At 42.9% G+C, this 26,993-nt stretch overlaps 3 protein-coding genes across 4 annotated transcripts; all 3 read right to left on the reverse strand.

Annotated features, from left to right (window-relative positions):
• Positions 1–1,441: 1,441 nt before the first annotated feature.
• LOC138209149 (nucleoredoxin-like protein 1) lies at positions 1,442–3,372 on the reverse strand. Its single transcript, XM_069167534.1, has 4 exons — positions 3,013–3,372; positions 2,271–2,548; positions 1,927–2,016; positions 1,442–1,799 (listed from the first exon to the last, which is right to left on the reverse strand). The coding sequence occupies exons 2-4, from the start codon at positions 2,504–2,506 to the stop codon at positions 1,442–1,444; spliced, it is 684 nt and encodes a 227-aa protein (XP_069023635.1). The 5' UTR covers positions 2,507–2,548; positions 3,013–3,372.
• Positions 3,373–3,470: 98 nt separating this feature from the next.
• On the reverse strand, positions 3,471–7,757 carry LOC138209150 (nucleoredoxin-like protein 1). Of its 2 annotated transcripts, XM_069167536.1 has the most exons (4): positions 7,570–7,757; positions 5,512–5,782; positions 5,306–5,395; positions 3,471–5,144 (listed from the first exon to the last, which is right to left on the reverse strand). In XM_069167536.1, exons 2-4 carry the CDS (start codon positions 5,745–5,747, stop codon positions 4,868–4,870), a joined length of 603 nt encoding a protein of 200 aa, XP_069023637.1. In that variant the 5' UTR covers positions 5,748–5,782; positions 7,570–7,757; the 3' UTR covers positions 3,471–4,867. The 2 variants fall into 2 exon arrangements, with proteins under 2 accessions (XP_069023637.1, XP_069023636.1); XM_069167535.1 differs by lacking the exon at positions 7,570–7,757 and having other exon boundaries at positions 5,512–6,038.
• A 1,610-nt stretch (positions 7,758–9,367) lies between these two features.
• On the reverse strand, positions 9,368–25,247 carry LOC138209148 (procollagen galactosyltransferase 1-like). Its single transcript, XM_069167533.1, has 12 exons — positions 24,704–25,247; positions 20,198–20,308; positions 19,958–20,075; positions 18,365–18,499; positions 15,531–15,735; positions 15,307–15,426; positions 14,114–14,190; positions 13,819–13,925; positions 13,260–13,392; positions 12,302–12,429; positions 11,223–11,429; positions 9,368–11,116 (listed from the first exon to the last, which is right to left on the reverse strand). Exons 1-12 carry the CDS (start codon positions 24,919–24,921, stop codon positions 10,846–10,848), a joined length of 1,830 nt encoding a protein of 609 aa, XP_069023634.1. The 5' UTR covers positions 24,922–25,247; the 3' UTR covers positions 9,368–10,845.
• Between the last annotated feature and the right edge of the window lie 1,746 nt (positions 25,248–26,993).

Genomic DNA, 26,993 nt, shown 5'->3' on the forward strand with positions numbered 1-26,993 from the left:
TTCGACTATATTGTCAAGGTTTGTCTGAGTGAGCAACAATAAGCTGCTGTGTAGGCAAAAGCGGAGGAATATGGAATAAACAGGGGGCTCATGTTTATTTAGACATCTGCCTCTTCTTACAGGTCTGAGCAGCTCCCCGTTTAAGTTTAGCTTTTACAGCCCTGTGACCAAAAACATGGAGAAAGGGGAGCTATTGTGTTCTCTGTGCTGCACAGTGCACAGCCAGCCAGCCAGCCAGCCAGCCAGCGCGCGCAGGCATTTCGCAATATTTCTATGAAAACAAGGAAGAGCTTTGTCTCATGCAGCTCTGACCTATTTGTCAATCTGTCTATAATGTCAGAAGCTTTGAAAAGAAGTCACGATGTCACTGCCTTTTTTTTTTTTTTTTTTTTATAAACACGTCAATCCTTACCAATCATACCTTGATGACACCTGATGATACTCTGGTTTCATCATCTGTCTCTCACCCTCAGTTCTGCCGCTGCCATTACTGTCGTATAGCTTCTTTTATTTGCATCTTCCTGGCAGCATGTAGTTAAAGCAGAGGTCACTCAGCGTACAGAAGAAGGATGATGAAAGCCTCTCCGCCGGAACGTCTGCGAATGAAGATCCTGACTGATCACATAAAAGCGTCATCAACGCAGCATGCATGTGTGAGGAAGTGTGCGAGGGCTAAACACGGTCTTCAGCGTGAAAGTACATGAGTAGCAGTCAAAGGAAATCACTGATTATGCGGTAAAGCCAGTTTCTCCATCACTTCACTCGACTCCCTTTGAATAACTCTGATTGCTGCTTGTGTCGTCGATAAAGTGCAGCCAAACACCCAATGCAAAACAGTCACCAACAAAATTATTTTAATGGCGTTGAATAATTCATTGATTTCAGATTATACATGCTGTGTTTTGATTGGACGGTACAAATTATAATGTAGGGGGGGGAAAAAAGAAGAGCCGTACTGAGCCGTGTTGATAAATGGAGAAATGGTTGGAATAATCTCCTGCATGGGTGTAATAAAACATCCCAGATGGCAAAACTTGGCTCACACCGAACCATGTCTTGATTGAATATTTGGCATTCAGAGACACTAAAGACATCCTCCTATAAGATGAGCTCAGCGCTGGTTTGCTGCATTCAGTGCTCCTTTCGATAGTTTAGATTACTTTGTATTGTGTGCTGGCGCGCCCACACACCGGAGCCGCCTTTGCAGAAAGACCGCAGCCGCCGCTTACCGCTGATCTTGAATAGCAGTTAGAAAAACGTCAGCTTGACATTTCTACTTCCTAGGACGAGACATATCTGTACTTCCTGGGATGCAGCTGTAAAAAGGGGTTTTTGTTTGGCCGAACAACTTGGCTGCACCGGAAGAAACTTTGTGACAAAGCCCTTTACCACTAAACAGAACAACTTTCAGGTAAATCCACTGTCATGTTCTCATGCTTCGTCACCATGGTGACCGTCCTCCCTCCTTGTCATCCGCTCCTCCACCCACCTCGCCACCTCCATCTCCTCCACCTCCCCACCCTCTGCGCTTTCTCTTCGTCTTTTTCTTCTTCTCGTCCTCCACCTTGTACTTCAGTCTTCTCACGGGGTCGCTGAAGCTGCGCATGGACTTCTCCTCAAAGTCCTCGTTGATCATGAAGTTCCTGTCGATGAGCTGCGTCGCCTCCTGCCAGTTGCGGTAGCAGGCCGGGCCGAGGCGGAGGATCTCCTCCACTGCATTAGGGATGAGGATGGAGCAGTCGGGACGCAGCACCACCACTGTGGGCAGCTCCTCCACATTATACATGGCCTCCAGCTCCCTGTGGACACACACACACACACACACACACAGGCAGAGAGATAATGGATCCATACAGCTGGGTATATTTACATTACCATTAGTCACCAGCAGGTTGTACACACAGCTAAATGACTAATCTCACACACCTCCTGTAGGGGTCCTCGTAGGCCAGGAACAGGCACTTCTTGGGGAGCTCTTTCAGGAAGCTTTCCTGCTGTTCCTCTGACTGATCCAAACTTCAGGACGAAAGAAATGGAGATCACATTGTTGGGAGATTAATGGACAGATTCACTCCAAGTCCAGAAAAATCGATTGTTTTTTTGTTTTTAATAATTTCCTAATGGGACTGATATATGTTGCACAAGGTTATGCACACAGAAAGATTTGATCCTATTGGGGCAAGGTTAAGTTCAGGCCTTGGGGGTTTTGGAAACACATCTGGCCCAGAGCAGGTGCTAGCGCATCTTATTTACCTACATGTGTGTTTTACCTGATGTACAGGAGAACCAGCTGAGCAGAGCGATCCACGTAGAACTCATCCGTCAACCGTTCGAAGAAGTCGGAGAGCGTGGGAGCAAACTGCTGGCAGGTCTCACGCGAAGAAGATGCGAAGAAGAGCATCAGGATTCGGTTCTGCAGGCGCATGACGATCTCGCGCTCCGTGTCCAGCTCATCCTGGTCCTTGTTGTTCTTCACCAGGACCCGGTCAAAGAAAAGGTCCACCATGACGGAGATCCGAGCGATCAGTGCTCAGTGAGGGACAGAAAGCTGCAGGGAGAGAGGAAGAAACTATTTATGTGTTTTGGATTAATAGGGAAATCATCAAAAATTGCAAAACTGAGGAAATAATTAATTGAAATAAACAAAATCAGATGATTTTAAGGGTTTTTAATTTGCATATCTGTGCCAAACATGAAGGAACCACAACACACATAAGAATATCTGAAAGTCTTGACATTTGCAAAAGTTTATCCGAATGATTTGATATCTTTTCAAGTCATTTTATGTTTCCAACTCAGTCGTCCTTACACACATCTATTACAGTATGTAAGCTCGCTCGCTGTTAAATCGGATAATCCTCCTGGTTGCTTACCTCTAACAAATATTATCTCCCCTTGAGGCAGCAAATCCAAAAAGAGAGTAGCCTTCAAAATCTAGTTTTCTTTTTCTTTTCAACTCTTCCTTAATCACACTTGAATCAGTTCCGGTCTGTCAGTTTGTATCACACTCACTCATTGTCTCCTTCACCTTGGTGCCACTTGCTGCTCGCTCCCTCTTTTGTGTCTCCACCCTCCTCCTCCCCCTCCTCCGTCTGGGAGGGAGGGATTGAAAAGACAAGGTGACAGACAGACAGGGAACTTGAAGTGCTCGCACTGACTGTGTGTATGTGAAAGCAGAGGCTGAACAATCCTCACTGTCAAAAGAGCCCAGAAATTTACAGAATGAGAAAGGCCTTGATGAAGTGAGACTTTTATTATTCAGTAACTAATGGAAGAGTTGAACCACAGAGAAATACCTGGACAGTTTGATTCACTCTATCGGGAGCAGCACAATACGGCCATGAAATCACAGCTGTGACATACAGGCACAATTTGTGTTAGAATAATACATCATTTATTGTTTTTGTTTTTTTGGAGATCAGTACAACTTATGTTTAGCTATTGAGTAACAAAGTAAAAATCAACAACAAAAAAATAGCAATAGCCTCGCGGCTGTATGTCTCCACGAACCAGTCAAGTTGCAGTTTACTTGCACGTTTTTCCAGACTTATATCGTAAGTGAAGACTTTGAAGGAATTTGGCCAAAAAAGCTTGTTTGACAGTAGAAAATGCTTCGAATATGAATGTGGCTGCAATGAAGATACAAATTCTAAAACGTGAACGCTTCATAAAGATCTTCAACCCAAAAGAACCGCAGATTGAAAGATCTTTACACTCGCCACCATTTCGGGATGGACACCCAAAATTACCGTCACAAATTTAGTTCCTGACCAAATGTGAAACATGGTGACAATCTCCCCTTCTGCGTCCAGAGTTATGGTGTTGAATAATGGAAGGAAAAGTGCTTTTGCAGAACATTATGATGTCACTGTGAAGTTGACCTTTGACCTTGTAGACATAAAATGTTGTCATTTTATCCTATTTGACACCTGTATGAAATTTTGTCATGATTAGGAAATACATTATAAAGTTATGGCCACAAATATGTTTTGTGAAGGCACATTGACCTTTGACCTGTGACCACTTAACTCGGATAAGTTCATCTTTCAAGTGGACGCTTGCGCCTCATTTGAAGAAACTGCCTCAAGGCTTTCCTGAAATATCACGTTCACTGGAATTGGACGGGCGGTCGGGACAGACATGAAGTCACAGTGACCTTGACCTTTGTGCCACATTTGGAGAAATTCCCTCAAGGTGTTCCTGAGACATCGCGACTGCTGCCGGCGCGGAGGCATAACAATAAAAGACCACGTACACTTGGCGAAGACGTTCGTTTCAGATACGCCTGCAGGCGCCAGCGCCCGAATGCAGCAGTAGAGTCCAGTCGGCTGATTGTGGTCTGCACTTTGAACTGAAAACCGCTACCTGATGCTGTGGGAGATGGAGCCGAGAGGACTTGAATTAACTGGCAAGAAAATCAAAACAATGAGCTGAAAGAGGCTAAAAACAAACAAACCCAGAAAAGTCTTGTTATCGTCTGTGACTCCTGTGTCACTACAGTCATTGGATTCACTTTTAGTGCACAAACATTGATTTGTGGAGCTTTCAGTTGGGATTCTGGGGCATATTTACACAGAAATAGTTTAAGTTCATGTCCATGTTTGTTTCTGTGTGACAACAGGGACATTTTCTCCTTTATGGACTAAAAAGAAACAACTGCACCATGTTTTAAACGACAGTAAGAGAAAATTATGCTGACAGTAATAATAACAGCAGTTATATGCGAGTTTATATGTGGGCTTTTTTCATATCCACTTTCTCCTCATCTTTTCGTCCATATACCTTTATCGCCGTCCTTTCTCTTGGTATCCCATGTTCCATCTTTCTCCTCCGCCTCCTCCTCTTCATATTCACCTTTCCCCTTCATCTACAACTTCCACCAGCTCTTTTTCCTCTTGTCGTCCTCTGTCTTGTACTTGAGCCTCCGCAAGGGGTCGGTGGCACTGCGAAGATCGAGGTCGTTGAACTCCTCGTTGAGCATGAAGCTCCTCTCGATGAGCTCGGCCGATTCCTGCCAGTTGAGGAAACAGTCCGGACCGAAGCGACCGATGTCCTCCACGGCATTAGGAGAGAGGACGGAGCCGTCGGGACGCAGGACAACAACTGTCGGCACGTCCTTCACCTTAAACATGGTCTGCAGTTCCCTGAAAGACACACACACACACACACACGCTATGAAAACACACTTTTCATGTACAACAAAATGTCTCACGGATTCAGTTGCAGAAGTGAGAGACAGAGACTCACGCAAGAAAAATAAACACATATACTTAAGAAGATTTTTCCCTCCCTTTCGTCCACCTACTTCCTGTACGGGTCATCAAAGGCCAGAAACAGAATCCTTTTGTGCATCTGTTTGAGGACTCTCTCCTGCTGCTTCTCTGATTGATCCAAGCTGGAGAGAAAAGATGGGAATCGTATGACTGATTAAAAAAAAAAAAAAAAAAAGCACAGATGTGTTCATGCAATCGCATGTGAGCAGGAAGGATATATAAACTGAACAATGTGTACCTGATGTAGATGAGCGCGAGCAGTTTCGGGTACTCTATGTATGCCGGATCTTTCAATCTCCTGAAAAAGTCATTCACAACAGGCACAAACTCCTGGCAACTTTCACACTCGGCGGACGCGAAGAATAGCATCAGGATGCGGTTCTCGAGGATCCCGAGGATCTCCCGCTCTGTGTTGAGCTCATCCTGGTCCCAGTTGTTCTCGACCAGAACTCGGTTCAGGAACAGGTCCACCATGATGACAGGCAGGAATGGGAAAGGGTAAAATCCCTCTGGGGAGAACGGATAGTCATAAACATGCACGTGTGCTACAGCATACAGGTGCGATCTTCATCGCAGCTTACAGCTCATCGCCTGCACTGATCCGGACTCTGAGATACTCTGTTGTACTGAGCTGAACTTTACAGTCCTCGTGACCTTCGATGTCTCTCAGAATGACTTTCAACAACACAGAGAGAATGAGTGTGAAGCTGTCGCAAACAGTTACTCTTTGAATCTGTATTAAAGAATAAAAACAAAACTTTCCCATCCGAAGAATTTCTTTCTTCTATCTTTTTTTTTTTTTTTTTTTTTTTTAATTATCCAAATAGTGAAAAGGCCAATTCTGGTTGCATCACCTTACAGTCTTATATCTGTAGTATTGTTATATCTTAGGTATCTGTTAGAATGAATTATTAATAACCAAATAAGTAATAAATCAACCTGCATTCAGAAAGAGGTTAAGAACATGTCTTTGGGGCATTTAAAGCTGAAAAAGCACCGGTACCGTCTATCGAAATACCACTGCTTTGATGTTATAGAAGTACCTTCAAGCCTCTGTTCAGGCGTTCTATTCTATTATCTTGAACAAAACTTGTTTGTTTACACAAAACACACCATTTTCAATGCACCACAGGAAGCTCGTCAGGGGTATTCAGAACTCCCAAAACTTGAGTCACTATTTCATGGTGAATTTGGATGCATGAACACAATATCATTACCATACATAGTTGCAGTGAGACTAGAAATTGATTCTGAGTGACTGAACCCACAATTTGTTGGTAATCAGGCTTCTTTAAATGGAGGAACGAGCGCAGGTAAATTCCACCGCAGATGCAGGTTTGCACATTATTTAAAACGGTTTAGACACGACCGGTTATTAAGATGCAGATATCTGCAACCAGAAAGACAAGAATACAAAGGAACAACCTGGTCCTGAAATAGAGTGTTATTGTTTGATAAATTATCATTCAGTTTGAGAGGCATATTTAAAGTCGTATTCTTTGTGGACTTCCTGGAGAAATAACGTAATTCGACTCGTTGGCCGAGTTATCTGTAGCAAATAGAAAAACACTGAAGCCAAAAGTCCAGAAATGTAAATTTTGGGTGGATGCTCCCCTGAAGTGATGCTGCTCAGTGACAGACTGATTCATTTTGTCTACTGAAGGACATTCGGTCTAAAGGCTACAGCAGTTTCTGCAGACAAAAGTAATCATAATCTAGATACAACACAAAAGCCTCGTCTGGAACTAGTTGGCCAAAAGACTTTGAGACGGTGTTTTCCAAGAACTGACTTATGGGTCAGAACAAAACAACCACATAAGAAATAAATTTCAGCTATAGAAATAAAGTTCAGGTCTAAAAGCTGAAAAATGTGCTTTATCTGTCTGGTCCAGCCTGTATTTCTGTCGCAGCAGTCGCTGCAGGCTGTGAATTGACAGCGATAACCTCACAAATTAGATTTGGCTCTGTGGCTCTGAGCTCTGCCAGATCTATCCGAGACCACAATTCTAGACTGAAACGTCCAAGGCTGATGTAGGAGAAATACGTTTGAAATGGAGCAGCATAGGCTTCACCTGGAAAAAAAAAAAAAAAAAAGAGGATTTACTGTAAGACTTAGAAAGGTCAGAGCTTATTTGGAAAAGTTATTTCACAATCACGTGTTTTACTTCTTGAAGCTGATCGATGGCACCTGATGTACAATAGCAACACTGCCGTGTTTTGTTAGTAGCTAATTTAATAGGCCATCAATCTTTGTATGTGCCGTGGCAGCTGAATATACACAAGTAATTTACCTCACCTTGAAACTCCTCGACTCCCGCAAGAAAAGAAATATATCCAGAGTTTCTTCTCTCTTTTCAGCTCTTCTATATTTGATGCATTTTCTTTCTGCCTTTAAATCCTGCGAAGTTTGTTACTTCACCCCTCTCTCGTGTAATTTGTTCCCACTGCGCTCTGCAGTCTTCTGAGGCAGATTACAGACAGCTGGAGGTGTGGCAGTGTGGGGCACAGGTTGCTGCTGCTGCTGTTGGTGTGTGTGTGTGTGTGTGTGTGTGTGTGTGTGTGTGTGTGTGTGTGTGTGTGTGCGTGTGTGTGTGTGTGCGCGAGGCGCGTGCACGGTCAGCCCTAAAACTCCAGCTCAACAGCAGAAATCTTGTTAAGGGGGAGGCAGGGAAGGAAGGATGAAGAAAGAGGACAAATTGGATTGCAAAGGGAGGACAGACACAGACTTCTGGGTCAGGTAGTGGAAAAAAATAAATAATTAGGTTATAGGCAAACACCGAGTGAGGCCTCTTAACCTGTTGTGAACTTCCTATCACCGCTGGCGGTGGTTTAGTTGAGAGTCTGATAATACTCATTAACCAATCAAAGCATATCACTGGTCCTTGCGCACCGTGTTGTCGAAGCGATTTAGCAGCCAGGATTGCAGAGCGTCAAGGAAGTTAAGTGAGAAAGTCGACAGTTTGACTCTGCTTCGAGCGAGCGCCGGTAGGTTCGACAGTAGAGAAGTGCTTACTGATCTGCAGAGGCACTCGCAGAAAATACCAGGATTAATCTCAGGGAGAGGGTCGAGGTAAATATAGAGGTGGGAGAGAGCGATCTAATAGGATTAGTCTGAGTCACGAAGACATGCGTCGCTGCATGTGAATGCGCACGCGCAGCCGCACACGCACACGCACACAGACACACACACACACAGACACACACACACAGACACACCCACGGCATTATACATATAAACTGGACATGTGAGAAAACAAACACAACCCACGCCAGAGCTTTTCGGCCATGAGCCACGGCTTCACTGTGCGACTACCAACGTCAGTCCGTCTTCGCGTCACTTGACAGTTTCACATTTCATTTGATAGTTGAATTGTAACAACTTTGTTTACCTGGAAGCTTTTCATCTATCGTTGGCGCAAAATTTCAATTCACACAATATCACGTTCACAATCAAATGGCGGCAAATAAAATAACATTCGTATTATCTTCAGCTGTACTTTTTGGGTTTGGTGCTACTTAACAAATGTTAGCATTTGTTTGTTTTACAGCTGTGCCAAAATACTCACAGAGCCTCGAGCACATGCAAATTTTTTTATTTAAAAATATCTTTAAGCTTCTTTTTCGTTCTGCTCTTTTAATGTGTGTGTGGTTTTTTTTAAATTTTGTAATTCTTTGGAAAGGGGCATGCTTCACATCTCAACAATGAATTCCAGCCGGCGAGTGTAAACACAGTGAGTGAGGAGGAGTAATGGCGGCCTGAAAGAGCCCAAACTGACCATTATCTATTTAAAAGGGCTGGCAAACAGCAGCAGGCACAAATTAAATTAACGTCTCAACTGTGTGACGTTTAATGTCAGAGCTGAAATAAATCTGCTGTAAGCCCAAAAAAAAAAAAAAAAGAAGAAGGAAAGAAAAAGACGAGATGTTAGCAAATGTTTTGATATTTCAGCTGCTTCAGATGCGACTAGAAATGAGACCACAATTAGTCGAGTGTCGGTGCCACCATGTGCTTTGAACTGAGCTTCGATGATCTATTGTGCATCCCTTTTAGCCCAAACTAAAATCAGAAGAGAACAGCGTCGACCAAACAAGCCTTTCATAATAAAGGCTTTATTCATTCTTTGGTTAGAACAAAACAAAAGACAAACTTTTCAAACAAAGAAGAGACACAAAACATTAAAAGTTACTAAAAATCAATAATAATTTGTTTCAACAAACGAAATGCAACACAAGCTGCAAGTCTGGGCTGAAACTCCAATATGTAGAGAACTTAAAGACCCTGAAACACTAAATCAATTCTGTTGCTGTCCAAGTATAAAATTGCTTTGGTAGCAAGTGGGGGAAAACACAGATACATTCATCAATGAAAATAAGTAAGGTTAAAGTAAATACAACCGCTACATGTCGCTAAACTAAATATTAAAGTGTGAAGAGTCACCAGAAGAGAAAAAGAAGAGAGCAATGGTTCCCAACCTAGGGTTTGGGACCCTCGTAAGGGATCACAAGATAAATCTGAGGTGTCAAAGATGATTGGGCAGGAAAACAGAAAACCTCAGAACTTGTTAAAATACGGTCATTTCCCTCTCGAAAAACCAAAATGGCGGCGTCCCAAATGCCAGACTCGAGGCCTCCAAACGGCAGTTCACAAACCAACGGGGGATGTCACGGTGGGTTGCCGCTTGGACGTCACTCATTTGATAGTGAACTGCCGATTTTGAAGCCTCGACTTTTCTGAGAGTTTGACGCTTTTCGGAACCAGAATGCCCCTAATGGCCGTCAGTGGTATTGTACTTTAAGGCACTTCGCGTAGGCGTCACTTTTCAGACCCAGAGACTCGAGCCATTTTTTATATACAGTCTATGGTTACATGTTGGCATTGCTTCAATTGAAGGAGTCGCAAACCAAACAGGTTGGGAACCACTGAGATAACAGCAGAGCAGTAGTTAAGCGATTCTGTTTCCTTCAAAGAGAGCATTTAAGTCAGTACAAAAAGAAATGTAAAATCATCTTTTTTATATTTTAGAGACTTCCATTTCAACCCAAAACATACTCCATTTTTAATATATAATTAGGGGATGTTTTGGTGATTATTCAAAGTTGTTTGGGAACATTTCATAGTTGCATATGGGAATCTATTAATCTATCTTCTTTCAATTCTCCTTATTCAATTAAAAAGGTACACAGATGGAATTTATGGATTAAGGCATAAGTGTAGAAAAATGGATTTTATAAAATTGAACTGGCAATGGTCCAAGCTGTGGACAAGGGATGTTGGTTGGATGCAATAAATAAAACAGAAGCTGCTCGCTGACTCACCAAGAGTTGGCTCTACACCTAACCTCCTCTCTCACGAGAAAGATCCAACAGAGGAGACAGATAAATGTAGCAGGAAAACATTTGCTCCTCATCAGCCCAGTGTCCATCCGATCTCCATTTACTCTCGTGCTCCGTACTTTCCACCATCCCCCCCGCCCCCCACACACTATCACAGATCTGTTCTATCTCCCTCATCCTAATCTCCGCGCACAAGAGTTCTTTCCCTCTTACTCCTCATCGTGGCCTCACTTCTTCATCACAGCTCGTCCCGTGCGCTCCAGTTCTCCAGCTCAGACTGCAGAACGTCAGAGTTTTGGGCCTCGAAGCTCAGCTCTCCCTGCTCCTGAGTTTTCCTCGACTTGGCCCGGTCCCAGTCGGTTGTGACCGTCTCGTTGTCCCACACCACCGATGTTTCCGTGTCGCTGATGTAGCCCTGGTCTCCCGTGTAATGGGTCGGATACACCAGAAGCGGCTCGGCAGAAAACGCACGCAGGTCCCGGCGCTCAAAGTGGTCCATGTACTCCAGACTGATGAGCGAGAGGAGCGATGGACCGTGATTAGAGTAACAAGAGTGCCGCAGGACGGGAATCAAGAAGAGGAGACGGGTAAGAGGAGCGGAGGGGTTATACTCACACTGGGTGTTTGCCGAACATGACGGGGAGGAACTCGTCGACAGGAAGCATCTTGCTCAGAGGGTCGACCTGGAGGAGCTTCCGGGCTCCTTGTAATGACAGCATGTAGCCAAGTGTCCAGTAGGAGTAGTCTGCCTCAACTAGATTGTGGATGTTTGGGACAGACTTCTCCGGGCGGTCCACCTGCATTCGCTTCCGCCCAATATAACTGCACGAGTTTTCAAGATAAGACAGACAATAAATAGCAAAAATCATGAAACTATAACAGCTCAAATTGTCAAATTTTTTGCAGAATTGTTGAAAATCGTGTCAAAGTTAAACTTCATCCAATCCAAAATGGAAGAAGGTACCACCTTAGCGTTGATGCACCATCTAATTTATATATTACCGTTAAATATAAAGTCTTGATTTAACTGCCAACGTGCATTTCAATTAGCAAACAAGAATCACCAAGCACACTAAAATGTGTTTGTAATGTATTGCCACATAAGTGATGAGTCATCACCATTTTTTTTCCCTGCAAGTCAGTAGAAAATAAATGAATTTGTGTAATCACATCCTAAATGTTTCTTAGCTTGTCTCCCGGGTGTTTTATTGGAATTAAACATTCAAGTTACTAATTCTAAACACTTTAATGTTTTTAAGGCGGTCTGGCGTAGAAGAAAACTCCAAACGTGATATCCGTGAGTCTTCAATGAAGAAGCCGGCAAAACAAGTCAATCAAAAATTTGTAGCAACACGTCACAACACGGCTGCTGAATTTATCCAAAATAAACACATAATCAGGCTTCAACAAAACGCTAATCTTTAGCTTCAGCCCACCACTTGTGACGCTTGTAGCAAAAACGTTAAGCTCTGTGACTCGACGAGTCCCAGCGAAAACTTCCTCGACAGATATTTTCTGTGAAAATGCTGCAGGACAGCGCTCAGTGGTGGGATGCCGAGATGTTTTCAGCATCTGATTAGTGGTGTCTGAGATATCATGTGTGACAGATGGATGGATTTCACTGCAGGGGGATGATAATCCTCTGTGTTTACTACGCTGTGTTTTCCCCCTCCGCTCGTTGAAGCACCACTCACATGAGATCCCAGTCCAGCTTGTGTGTCGTCACCTCCTGCAGCAGCGTCTGAAGACGACGCTTAAAGAAGACCTCGAAGCGGAGGTCGTCCTCGATGACCAGGGACGTCTGCAAACCGCGGTCTACTATCTACACACACAGGCACGCGCACGCACGCGCACACGCACGCACACACACACACGCGCACACACACACACACACACACACACACACACACACACACACACACACACACACACACACACACACACACGGAGCATTACAGAGCTGCTGCTCATATAATCTGTACTGTGCTCATGTGCAGTAATTAATGTAATGCTTGTTAAATCCTGTGCAGGTTAACATTTCTGCTCCTTTGTACGAAATGATTTCAAATAAAGGAGCAGTCACAATAATACACACACATATATGGTTCAACTGTATGTTTTATATTGCGGCTGACGCATTTAAGTATAAGAAGTGGTTGGATTCAGAACTCCTTTGACAGAAGGGGCTCGTTTTCCCTGGAAAACAGTCAAACAATAAAAGTCTTTCAAAAATAAAACGATCCAAAAAAGCTCATGGCTGATTCGATGGCTGAGTGGTTAGGATGCAATTTACTTAAACAAGAAAAGCAATCGAGTTCCCAGGTTGGACTTGGCTATACTTCTATCCAAATACAGGCAAAATGGCAAAGAAATTAAATCTTAAAAATAAATATCTGCTGCACAGTACCTACAGTCTGCACATTTTCAGATATGATGTTGAACTAAACTGTGAAGACGTAGACAGGCAACCAGCAAGTTGCCCAAAAAGGTGGTTCACAAAAAAAAAAGAAAAAAAAAGAGAAGGTAAGTTCATTCGTCCCACCGAGCCGACTTTATTCACCCAACGTGTATCACTGTGCTCTTTTTAACGCTAAATGTTATCTACCGTGTGCAGGTAGACGTGGTCGCCTGAGGTCTGTCCAAGTGTCTCACCTCCTTCCATACGTTGTAATGAGAGAGGAAACATCCCAGTTCACCCTTTGTGAGAGGTCGCCCGTGATAAGGGTCTTTGTACCCTGGCAGCATCTTAATCCCCATGGACTCTATATCCGACTTGTTCAGAGCTCTGAGAGAAACATATGGAACGAACAAAGAGGTTAAATATGGACTCAATAAATTATATGGATGTGTTATGAGTGGGGAAAAAAGGAAAGGAGATGGTTGAATAATCATGTCGAGCACAAATATAAACCATGCAGGTATTAGGACACTCTCCTAAATTCAGATAAGAGAAGGAACAAATCAAATATGTAAAAATGTGGAGCAGCCTATTTTCCAAACAGCCTACACAGAGATTAGAGCGATATTTGTCTAGCAAATCAGCTGAAACTATGTGGTTCAGGGAATCTTTAAATAACAGCATGCAACCAGCTGCTTTTCACCTGCTTGTTTGTCTCAGCCCTGGCTTTCTACATCAATCTACACCGCATGTTGCAGAGGCACAAATCAGGAAGGCACAGGCAGTGGGGGAGGAAGAAGATGAGAAACGTACTTGCCATCCACAGCAGCAACAACCTTACAGCTGAGCTCCTGCTCAAACAGAGTTCTTAGCATTCGCTCACGACGGTCAGATCTCCGCACCAGATTTATCATAAACACCTGAGTGCACACAAATGCAAAAAACCTCACATACATGCCTAGGTTACCAGGCGTGTGTGCGTGTGTGTGTGTGTGTGTGTGTGTGTGTGTGTGTGTGTGTGTGTGTGTGAGACAGAGAGAGAGAGAGAGAGAGAGAGCGAGAGAGAGTGAGTGAGAGTGAGAGTGAGAGTGAGTGAGTGTGTTTATACCTCATCAAAGCCTATCTTGTTAGACTGCTTGGGAGGAAGAGACAGGAAGCTTGAGGGCTCCAACGGTGGATTTTTTACTGTCAAAGAAAAAAGGAGGGAAGGTTACAAAGAGAATGAGTAATGTGCTGGAACAAGGGTTCCCAAAATGTGGTCCAGGGAGCCGCAGGGGTCCGTGAGAGTTTCACCGGGGATTCCCCTGGGAGCTCCCAAAAAAGGTACTATAGTGTAACTCTTGTGGAGGTTTACATGCTAGAATTTGGCAATAGAAGAATATACAGTATGTGTAAAGATGTAGGCTTCATAGCTCAGCCTGCTTGTGTTTATGGCTATGAGACATAAAGAAAGGCTGTAAAAAGACGAGTGAAATCCTGATTTATAGAGCTGCAGTCTCATCTACTCTGTTACTGCATTTAAATCACATCTCTTTGTGCATGCTGTTTCCCCCTGTTTTTCTGTATGTATCATCTGAACAAATATTCACGATTGTCTGTCAACAACTTGGAGAGAAAAAACCGGCTGCAGAAACATTTAATGAGAGAAATTCTATCATGTTGCAGAAGTAGACATAGTCTAATTAAACATGTAGTATGCAGAATATGACACTTGTATGGTCCGCTAAAACTTAAGATTCTTTTGTAACAGCAAGGAAAAAATGATTCGGCTTAAAAGGTCCCATTTTTGACACATTTACTGTGTTTTGTTTGCAGTGTTTAAATCTGGAAGACGATAGTTTTACATCTACTGTCTTGAGCTTCTCTCAAGAGTTCTACAGAGAACAGGCTGTTTTGTGTCGGTTCCTTTAAGGCACATTGATAACAATGACCCTCTCTTATTACTGGTGGCCTCTTGGATGCCTGCTCAGTGTTTTCTTCCTAATAAAAGGTCGGACAGCGGGCTGTGCCGAGTGCAGATTGATGACATTAGCGTCAGTTTGTGACATCACAAACTTACAGTTATCCAAATGGAACAGATACTGAACACTAAACACACCACCTGTACAACATGACATGGCGAGTGACAGGTGATCAGAGCAACAACAGATCAATCCATTTAACAAACTAAATGAACAAACTTCCATTAAAATGAGAAATAATTGAAGTTTAAGTGCTTCATCACTAGAAAACTTACACCCGTTTCCTAAAACTATTAAACGCAAAGAATTCCCTTGAGTGTTTCTGAGCTCTTTGACTCACCCATGACCTCAAGGTGAGTATGCAAAAAGCTCTCCGCCTCATCCTCCAAGGTAGCATGGGTTCGCACTGGCACTGGGAAATACCCGTAAGTTTCTTTGTTGCACACGTACATTTGCACATCTGAGGAGGAGAGAGGACAAAACCTGCTTCACACACACACACACTCAACCAGCTTAATGAGACCTTCACACAACGAGATTGATGCTCCGCTGCGTTCGTCTAACCTGCCATGCGAGCTGAGTAGGCAAAGACAATGACATCATCCAGGGACCAGCTGTACTCTGGGTGTGGCGGATAAAAAGCCAGCTGACGGGAGGCCTCTTTCCTCAGGTCCACCAGGTAGGTGGAGTGGACCATCGGTACAGCGAAACAGCCACGATGCTCCTGCTTACGGATGGGCATGTAGGCTGGTGTCCGCTTGTAGTAACCCTGTTGGGAGCGCACGCACGCACGCACACACACACACACACACACACACACACACACACACACACACACACACACACACACACACACACTGTATAGTTACACACGATTCTCTTCAGTATCCAGTTTGTTGACAAATGAAAATATAAAGTTGGGGAGGTGTCAGAAAAAACTCGATTTGAGGGATGTGACTGAGAACATTGACTGCAATAGCCTTAAAAGTGTCTGAATGCAGGAGCCCTTTTATGGCACATATGTGTTAAAGATTTGACACTTTTAGGAAGATTGATTATATGGTAGAAATATATACATATCTTTACAACAAAATGAGAAAATTAAAAAATTAAAAATGTATTGCGCAAATTCCAAAATGAATGATTGCAGAAGTTACTGAGTGGTACCAACATGGAGGAAAAGACAGTAACACAAGGCTCATTAAGTAAATGTTCCCGGCAGGAATCAGAGAGGCAGTCTCTTGGTTGAAGTTGATTTATTTTTCTGTGAGCGGATCGACAGCGTCCGTATGTCTATTCTGATCCGAAAAGAAACAAAGATGAGTACTTAAAGGCACGCTGCCTCGACAGAAATAGATCACACGCAGCTCGCAGTTGATGCGTCAGATGTGCAAGTTTGAGTAGTGAAAGTCTTGTCAAGAAAACACTTTTCACACAGGCACATTCTAATAATAATAATAATAATAATAATAATAATCGTGGAAAGGTACTTCTTTAATGACTCATTTTAATGAGCACAAACAGCAGTAGTATCTGGTGAAGTCAGCGCTAACACGCTGAGAAGGTAGCGCTAATTACAAGTAATGACTGTGTGGGCTGTTGGTGCACCAGCCGTACAACCTGCTGATATTATAAACCTTCATCAGACCCAAATATTATGTTCGATCAGCACCCCTGCGAGACAAAACAAACCATTCACTATAATTTACAAATTAATCTACACTCATAAAACACTACCTTAAGTAGGATAAAAATAAAGGTTTGTCTCCCACACTTTGTAATAGATTCATTTGTAGTGACTCACTGTACAAATACAATTTACTCATGCATAGGAAATAATAATCAACTGTGTGTATGTGTTCCTACATTATTTTCACAGTTAGAAAGATGGCAGTAAATGTGTTGTTATTCCGCGGAACTGCAGGAAAATTGGTATTTTACTCACAATCAGTAACCCACACACTTACTGCTGTGTTGCATTATTCATCCCGGACGTAAAAGAGAGGATTTTATAGAGACATTGTAAAAGAGTCTTCACTGTGTAACAGGCTATCTGCAAGTTGAAGGATGTTAAATCTAAGAGCTTTTGAAGAATACTCTGGTGACATTTAAAAGCTTACATTTATAAAATGGAAAATAGCTCTCAGCATCCATCTTAAACACAGCTGGTTGTCATAGTACAAAAAAAAAAAAAAAAAAAAAAAGACCCTCTCAGGAAAATTATAAAAATGTGACTCGACAAATTAAACAGTAATTTGAAACATAACTTTCATGTAGAATGAATCAAAATTATTAAAATGCTTAAAGAAAAACACATGTATGGAATATAAATTATATTTACAACAAATTCAATTTCTTCGCACCTTGTAGTCCACCATTTCAATTCCACGCATTGTATTTAAATAGGAACCTTATAGGGATTAAAAAAAGCTGCTGGTTGGATGTAGTGAGTCATCCGTGTTGCCGTATATGTTGTCTGATAAGCGTAAGTAGGTGTAGTGCTGCTGGAGCGCACCGGAACGACCCTTTCAATCTTTTTTTTTTTTTTTTTTTCCTCCCAAGTGGGGAAATAAAATGTTCAGTGTTCTCTTGCATCGGTAAAAACTTAACACTTCCTGTAACTGCTGAAACATTTCCTTAGACAGAAAACCCTAATTTATTAAAAAGGTTTTACATGTGAAACATTTGCAGGAACCGGTTGTGAAGTAGTTTAGTGAAGTAGTCCAGAACAATTGATGAAAATAGCAGGATTAAATGACTGATGTGATTAAATTGGTCGAAATATACATTACTGACTACTGTATGTGAAGTTGCTACCATGGGAACAGCGACGTTGGAAATGAGCCACAACTTAACCACTTCGTTACTTCTTTTTTTTTTTTTACAGAGCGTAATGCAGAAGATGCTTGGTGTCATTTAGAAATTGTTTTATTTGTGTATTATTATTATTTTTTTTAAAGTTTTTAGTTATTTATAATTATTACATTCCCACTGAAATTCACTCTTTCAGTCAGGACTGATGCCCTTTTGTACAACAAACTTTATCATTAAACTGTAAAATATCCAGCCTCCATTACATATCTTAGTCACAAGTGTTTGATAACCACATTTTGATCGATATATTAATATTTGAATTAGTTTATTTCCTAATATTGTTATGGGCCCCAAAAGGCTCTAACATTCATATTGTATTATTGCATTTATACCTTTCCTTCTTTAACAGGTGTTAACATACTAATTAAATATCCAAATTGCCACCACGATATTTATAGACACCCATTCTGTGTGAGCTAACATGCGTGAAATCTCAATCTGCTGAAAAGAATGTGAGGGAATCGGTGCCTCACCCCGATGTACAAGTGCAAATGGCGAACAGCTCGGAAACAAATCTGCGGTACCTGTGAAGTCATGCCGCACCAGAAGTTGGAATATGCAGCGCGGGATTCCAGCATGGGAGCTACGATGGTCTTGTTCTCCCTCATCAGCTTCCACAACACATCCTGGCTGGTGAGCAGGTTGTCGCAGTCAGCCACCTGCCGACGGAGGAGAAGGGCACCATATTGACAATCGGGCACACACACCTACACATGAAAGCGCACACAAAATGTCACCCGCTGCCACTAAATGATTGATTGAGCCACGGCAACATGGTTTGATCACGGAGCGCTGCCAGCGAGCACAAGCAGCTCCTCGCCAGACCTTCTCATCTCGCAGCCTGTAATTTTAAACAAGCCATGCAGACCGACAGACTGCACTTGTATTTGTAGCAGGAGGTTCTTTACTCTGCTGGACGGATGCTTTCCAACAATCAGAGAAGAGTGCTTTCTTTTTTCTTTTCAATGCCAAGACCTCTATTTTAAGTTAGCCCAAATGTGTACATGGAGAAATTTGAAGTGCTCCCAGACAACCACATTTTCTTCAGCCATAATATTTACCCTCCGATAGTAGCTTAGTGCAGATATGTTGGCCTATATGTGTCCGTAATAACAAGAGTTTTTACTGTATAAATGCCAAAAACATGTTTTAGGGAATCTAGAAAGAGTGCCACAAATGCGCTTTTGCTCACCAGTAAGGAAACTTCAGCTTTCAATTATGAAGTTTTGAGCTCAGTACAAATATTGTACATGTTATTTTTTTAAGATACAAATTTAGGCAACCCTTTGAAAAAAAAAACTTGAATTGGTTTTAATTAAAAAATATATCTGATATAAACATGAAATTATGTTAAATTACTATTATTATTCTTATGTTAAATATTTGTCCAAACTATATTTTAATGCTTTGAGAACATTGTTTTTTTTTTTTTTACTTTCATGCCATTATAGATATTTGAATAGGAATTTATATTATTATTACTCACAACAACTTATAACTCTAATATCAATATAAACAACACAAAAATCCAGTTTTGCTCAGGCTATATTTTATACCTATTTTTGTTGTTATTTCACATCATGTAAGTAGTCCCATCTTAAGTTCCACTTACTGCTTTTTCCAAAGCTTTCAAGTTTTAGAAAAAAATTAAATAAGGGCATATATGTTATACTAAAGTGCGGGAAACCATAGTAACAGCGGATCGGCTTTTACAGTGAGACAGCACTAAAAATTTATATATATATTTTTGTAAATTGTAGGGTGGACTAACAACTGTAACTCGTGCATCATCACAAATCTGCCGTAACAAAATGACAAAATAACGTGCGAGAGCGCCTTAAACTCAGTTTATTAGGTACATGGAGCTATTCTACAAATACAAAACAATTTTTTTGACTTATAAAACTATAAAGACATTACAACATTAATGAAAATCTTTAAGTCTAAACTTTGTACAGTTTTCCCTCATATCCCTGAACAGGTACCAGCAGGTATGGATAATGGATGGGTGCCACGAATCAGATTATTGTACTTGACACAGATGTCGCTCTACACACAGACCTGAGACCACATAATAGGAGCAGACTTGTGAATCTGCAGAGCGGATGTTAACATACCAGGAAGTAGTCGGCCCAGACCTCACGCGCCGTGTCCAGCGCCGCCTGACGGAGCTTCATTACGCGTTCATAACGGAGATTATTCCAGTGCTTGGGCCCCACCTCGTCTTCAAAGGCTCTGAGACATGCAGAGACAGACCCATTAAGTATAGCTCATCACACACACACGGCGCACGCACGCACGCGCGCACACACACACACACACACACACACACACACACACACACACACACACAGTACCTGGGTTCATCTTCAGGTCTCCACTCCACATAGTGATAGTAATTCTGGACATTGATGAGCCACTCTCTGAGGATGGCTGTGGTGTTATCTGTGTTGTGATCTGTCGCCACCCTGTGAGAGATTGACAGACAAGAGAGAGAGAGAGAGAGAGAGCATGTATAAAGAGCACGGCCAGCAGTAGTGCCAACTCAACAACTTAAAAATGCAGGTAAATCATCTATCACTGTTGTGAGCAAGTTAACATTACAACAGCAGTATACATGATATTATATATTAAGGACGCGCTCATCCGATACACCGGACTAGTTTTGGTTCCGATTCTGGTGTTACCGAGATGAAGCTTAACATCATAACAACGTTTTTTTCAGTGGAGTCGGCCCACTGACTGAATACTGAACAAACACAGCGATCCCTCTGTGTTATGCTGCCATGTTTATTAATATTTGCCAGCATTTATTATTCTGTCACTCAAACAGCGTTCTCACAGCAGGAGCATTGTTTTCTGTTCTGTTTCATTTACTGCAGTGAGCTAATATCGCTCCAAAAATAGTTATTCAAAGCTTCCACTTATTATCCCAGTCAGCTTCACGTAGTGCGTTCAGATGAAAAGAGACAACACTGGTATCAGACTGGTTATCAGCATTAGAAAATAGCCCAAGTTCACTTATAATAATCAGTTTTCCAATCAAAGTACTTCGGTCAGTATTTTGGAATATTTCTACTCCTACGATATGTATTCAATTTTAGTACATTTTTCCAGAAATTCAACTTAGAAATGCTTCATATGTTATAGAATAAACAATTTGCAGCACTGGGCAAGATGTAAACTCTAAATTGTGGCATTCCAAAATGTTACTGAAGCAATTTAATGCATCAGTAGACCCACTCGTCCCACAGTTTAGACAAGGCATTAATAGTTTAAGAAAATTATCAAGCAAATATGCAAAACGTTGACTCTCAGGTTTTCAAATGTGAAAATCAGCTGCTTCAGACTTTAACTTGGGCTTTGAGAAACTTTACTGGTCATTTTTTTCTTTTTTTTAAAAAAAATCTTTAGTAGACTAAACAATCAGAAACATGCGAGACATTTTTTTTTAAATTTTTTTATTATTATAGCCCAATTTCAAAACAAACACACAGAACCCAGTATAAGTGTAAAAAAATAACCCTCAGTACAATTATTAACCGTAACGCAGCCATGCAGCAGATATGAATGACCGTTTTTCAACATTGAGGGGAGTGATTATCACTAACATATTATTACCGGTGGAAGCTTTAGCAAAACCTGTTTGGTGAAACATCCAGCAGATATTGAGCAACCAAAGCATTCATTGGGAGTTCAAGTCCAAAAAGATCTCTCCTGTCAGCCATCTTTTGCCCTCCACAAAGAAAAAAAAAAAAAAATAAAGTCTCTTTAGCTATGAATTCTCCAATATGCTCTTTTACACTACAAATAATCACTTAATCCGCTGTTACTATAAATAAAAATGATTGGAGCAGCTTTAGTCAGTCCAATGAGATTTTTGGAGCTGTAATTGTGTGAACACCTTTTCTTCGCGGATTCTCTGAACCTGCACCGGACCAAATAAAACACACGTGCACGCCTGTCACGTCTTTGCGAGGTTATATAAAGGTACACAAGGGTCAATGAAAAAGTTGTGAGACTGTTCCTGTTGCGCATAACGGAGGACGTCACACTTACGGAGCAAGGGGCAGCAATACGTTTTGCGAGTAAGTATTCCAAGTGAAGTCAATTTATCAACACCCGCGTTACACCTTTTTATGACAACTGGTATTTGTGGATTTGAGAGTTTACCATGAACCTGAAACTTGAGCTCAGGCCGCAAATACATGCTTTTTTTTGTCAATTTTGTGAAATCAGCAACACAGACCCTTCAAATTCTTCAGAAAGCCTCCGGCAATGAAGCAACGAGGCGGGCGAGGTGTTTCGAGTCGCACTTAAAGAGGGCCCGAAACATCAGTGACCAAGACGGAAGGAGGCGCATCGGGTCAGAAGCGCAACCGAGTGGGTTGAGTATGTCCCTCACAGATAGATCGTCAACACGGTGTTTCGCCGTGACGTCAAGAGGAGGTTGAACAGAAAGCATTCGGCGCAAACGACCTGAACCGTGGCGCTCAGGCACTTTGGTTCGCCGACGCTGAAACAGCGGCGCGTTGAAAAAAGGTACGTTTCTTGCCTGCTAAAAAAAAAACCCACACCATCGCAGCTCCCCACCAAGCCTACTTACTGGGTGGATTTGGCTCCCTGCGACGTCTTTCTGTTCTTCAAAAATTTGAGAGAAAACTTTGATGTGCGCGCTCTGCTCCGGTTTCAGGTCCGTGGTGAAATCACGAACGCGCGAACGTACCGGGGATCACAAAAAGACGCGGGCAACTCAGATGTCACTCATGAAAGTGAACGGTTCCCCCGGCTCCACGCGCACCACAGCGCTGCGCTCCACTCGTGTGCAACGGAAACAGACTCGGGGAACTTTTTGATTGCGCCTCGCGCACGGGTCACTTTGAGACGACTGTTGCGCGTTGCGTTACGATTTCAATGCCATTACCCAGCGCCACTTGGGTTTTTCATCCCAACGTTTGCCTCGTTGCCACCAGAGCCGAGTTCCTCATCGCTGACATGCGTCAGGTGCGCAACGGCGAAGTACAAAGGCAGACAATGGGGGCTGAGAAGGGGGCAGCGGCATTCATCCGCTGTCTGTGTTATCAGAACAAATCTCAGCGCGTCAGGGAGGGGCAGCGACGCAGACAGAGCGCGCGAGAGAGGAGGGGCGGGGGCGGCGGCGGTGGCGGGGGGGAGGTTTGCATAAATATGACAGATATGGATCTACCTCCAACCCTGTCACGTAAGTGAGCGACAGTGAGCGTGCTGCTGGTGTTTGTTTCTCATCCGTCTGTGGCGTTTGAACGCAGCGGTGCCTTCCCAGCACCTACGTGAGACCGACTCACCGATCCGTCTCCTGCCTTCGCTCGTTGTCTCTGCACCGCTTCCCTCTCCGCCACACGGAAATATCTGACTGCTGTGAAGTTTTTTTTGAATGGCCAGAGGTAGCGAGTTCGGGGGAGGAAAAAAAAAAAAAAAAAAAAAAGGTTTATGGAGAGCAAATATTTGGGATTGCAGAGCCATGCCTAACGGATATGAGAGAGCTGAGACAGAGAGAGGAAATTGATTTATGGTTTGATAACATCCAATCTGCATGTCCCTGCAGAGCACGCGCACTCAGGCGGTCTCGTATGTGTGCGTTTGTCGCCGCGTGCCAAAGCACTCCATCTTAACCTGTCACGCTGATAACTGCAGGCGTCGACAGGTGGCCAGCTCGTAGCTCGCGGTACGTCTGTCATGCCTCGTTTCAAAAACTCTTTCTATCAGTTCTTTCCACCGAGGGACGAGATACGTTGGATATCAAAGCGACCGTGCAGAAAACCGGCCGCCCCATGGGCCTAGTTAAGAGTCAAGTTTCTGGCTCAGATACAACAACAACAACAACAAAAAGTTTTAACATCCAGGCCGGTTTGTTTGAAGAGAAACATCGACGCTTGAATCCCTCAGTCAAAAAAGTCTGAAAAGGTTCATTTTGAAATTTGGATGAGGAACAACACCTTTATTAAAATCATACAAATCATTCATTGCGGTTTAATTGGAATTCAAACTCCCCACTGTCGCATTAAATATATATATCCGTTACCAGACCACTGGGTTGCCAAGAAAACATAATATGTCAGGCGTGAGTGCTGATGAAACAATTAATTCAATCGTGACTACTGGCAGAGGAACATAATGTGAAGAGGAAGAGAACAGCTAGAGACAATCTGTAAGGCTGGGTGACAGAAAAACAACCCGAGTGAGGTAAAGGAAGGTGAAGTCCTACAGAGGTGTGTAAAAGGCAGATTCACAGAAACAGACTTTAGTGACTAGATTTTAGATTGGAGTTTTTTGTTGTGCTGGTTTTGTCTCCAGCCGAGCCCAGGAGACGAAGATGTGGAAGAGAAAGAGGGTGGGGAAAGGGGAAAAAATAAAGGGAGGGAGAGGTGGGGGACGGGGGACGGAGGGGCGATGAGAGAGAAGAGAGCTGACTGAATGGAACTTTTCACGGGCACGACTCTGCTGCTGGGGGAGTCCGCCCTGCGCGCTCCGTGCCCCGGACACGAGTCCACACACTTCCCCGGCACATGTGGAGCCACGGTGCTTCGACTTGCGCTCTTTTCACCGCTGATTTGATTAGTTAACAACACAGATTAAGAGTTTTCCTACACGTTGGTAACACAGCGGCCCCTCCTGGTCAAAACTCACAAACGCACCGAGAGCTTTCCTTCTAGTTATTTCTACACGGACTCGACGTGTCTCGGGAGCACGTCAAATAGTTTACAGTGAATCACAATTTGTCTTACTTTAAAGCCACTTTATTACTTAAATACTCTTAAAAGTTCCGTGTAAATTGCTCTAACTGTAATGCATTTTTCGTGCTGATTTACAACGGTGACACTCACCACAGCGCTAGCCGGTCCTTCGGGTAGTTCAGGCGCTCGATGGTTCCCAGGAACAGCGGGAGCGAGTGCGCAGAGTTGCGGCAGACCAGCACTATGACGACCCGGGGAGCGAGGAGCGGCGACTCGGGGCTCCAGCGCTCCTCGGGGAAATATCCCCTGCTCGGGCCCGGAAGGAGAACGAACAGCAGGGCAGGCAGCAGCAAGGTGACCCGGGGCATGGCCGGGGGAGAGAAACTCGTAGAGGCGAAGCGGCGGACAGAGAAGGAGACGGAGGATGGTTGGAGCCGAGGTTCCTGCTGTTGTGTTACGCCGACAGCGGGTACATGGCGGAGAAGCTGGCTGAATTAAAGGGCAGGTATGGGCGACTTTAAGGGGAACTTAGTATTTTCGAAAGCCCGTGGTATGGCAGCGTCTGTGTGCCTCGGTGACATGGGGAAAATGAATCATATTAGCCAAGTTCTGCCAAGTTTGGTTCGGATGAATCCTGCTTTTTTTTTCTTTTTTTTTTTAAATAGCCTTCTGTATCCCACGAGGCCGTCGAGGTTTCCTTTGCAATATGCTGCCCTCCCCTTTAAGAGGAGATCCAGCTGTAGTGGAAGCCATTTGGGCGTGTCGATGTGTTGAATGTGTTGCAGGCCTGTCATACCTCTGGAGCTCATCTGTGGAGGCCAAAAAACGGAGGAGATTTTTTTCCTCTTCTTTACAACGGTGGAATCCGGTTTCCACTTTTTGTCCGGTAAAACCTTTAAAATGAAGAGAAATCAACTTAAGTGTGACCACTAATGATGCACCTGATATACCTGAGACACAATAGACCTACAATAGACTACTACTACTACTTATTTGTTTACATTATAAACATTATATAAAGATAAATGCAACAGGCTGCTGTGGTGCTTTTATAAGACACAATAACAATTACTTTCATTATCTTTTCTTTTTTTTATGATTGATTAATAGTTTTGGTCGATAGAATTACAGAAATGAGTGAAAAACAGTTCCCCAGGGCTTAGTGAAGGTTTTTAAAGTTGTTGTTTTTTTTGTCCAAAGAAATTAATTTCTCTATGATCTAAAGCAAAAAAAAAAAGAAGAAGCAGTTAATCCTCACATCTTGAGAAGCTACAATTGACTAATGTTTGGCAAACTATTAATGCAATAAATAGCTGCTGACTCATTTTCTGTCCTCTGACTAAACACTCAAATTACTTTCACACACCTTCAGGGTTGGCATTCAGTAGCAGAAGTACAGTGAGTTCATAGCATTTATGTGTTTGTGTATTATTGTGCAGTCCAATTTTCCATCTCTGAGATCTTTAACCTCTACAAAACTCTATTACGCTCTTCTACTGTGTTCCTTCATGGCTCAGCGAGATGGATGCTTTGCCTGCAGCGATGTGTTTCGGATTCTGTTGAGGAGTCTTCAGTCGGACTTCTGCTGGCAGTCGTCATGAGGCAGCAGCTTGTGGTGTGCTGGTTCAGAGACTTCAGAGCTGGAGCTGCAGGGGCTGTTGGGACCGACAGGGAGAGGCACGAACTGCTGGGGCAGAGAGCACCCCATCACCGCAGGAAAAAGTCTAGCGTGTTAATGAAACAACCGAACAAGACCCCATAAGTAATAGGTTCAGGATTTAATCAAGTCTGACCCAGATAGAAACTGAGAAAACACACATCGTTACAGACCGGATATAAAAGACCAGGTTGTCTTTTAAGGGTTGCAGTTAAAGATGTTATCAGGGTGGAAAAAGAGATCCTAAAACCAAGTGGAAGTACCACGAAAATATTCATTCACACCTTGCTGTCAGTGATATCTGCAGGATTATCTTTAGAATTAATTGAGATCACAGAGTCAGCAGGTCTGTTTCCAGCGGTGTAAAAATGAACATGTTCAGACAGAATCAGGGACGTACAGGGAAATATGTAATTACTTTGCAGTTCAAACACAATTTCAACAAAACTCTAGGGGATAAGACTTAATTTTGTTTCCCCAAGCCCACCACATCACACACCTTGAGCACTCTGTCCCTTGAACTCTTGACCCTGCCTTGCTTCGCCGTGAGCTGAGAAAGATCAGAAGAGAAACAAAGATGGTGTGAGACAAACCTCCGAAACAGCTCAGCTCAGCTCACGTATCAACCACCTGGAGGGTAGAAAAGAGAAGGGTTTTAATAACAGCGTGATCATTTTTAAAAGGCTCGTCTTAATCTTGATTTACTAGTTACGCGAACATGTTTGTTAAATTACTTTGTAGAGATCGTACTCAGCAATGAGTACAGGTGTCAAGGCTTCACTG

Source organism: Embiotoca jacksoni, unplaced genomic scaffold (genome assembly GCF_022577435.1).
Source record: "Embiotoca jacksoni isolate LCO1_2020_lvr unplaced genomic scaffold, fEmbJac1.0.p SCAF_4, whole genome shotgun sequence".
Lineage (NCBI taxonomy): Eukaryota > Metazoa > Chordata > Actinopteri > Embiotocidae > Embiotoca > Embiotoca jacksoni.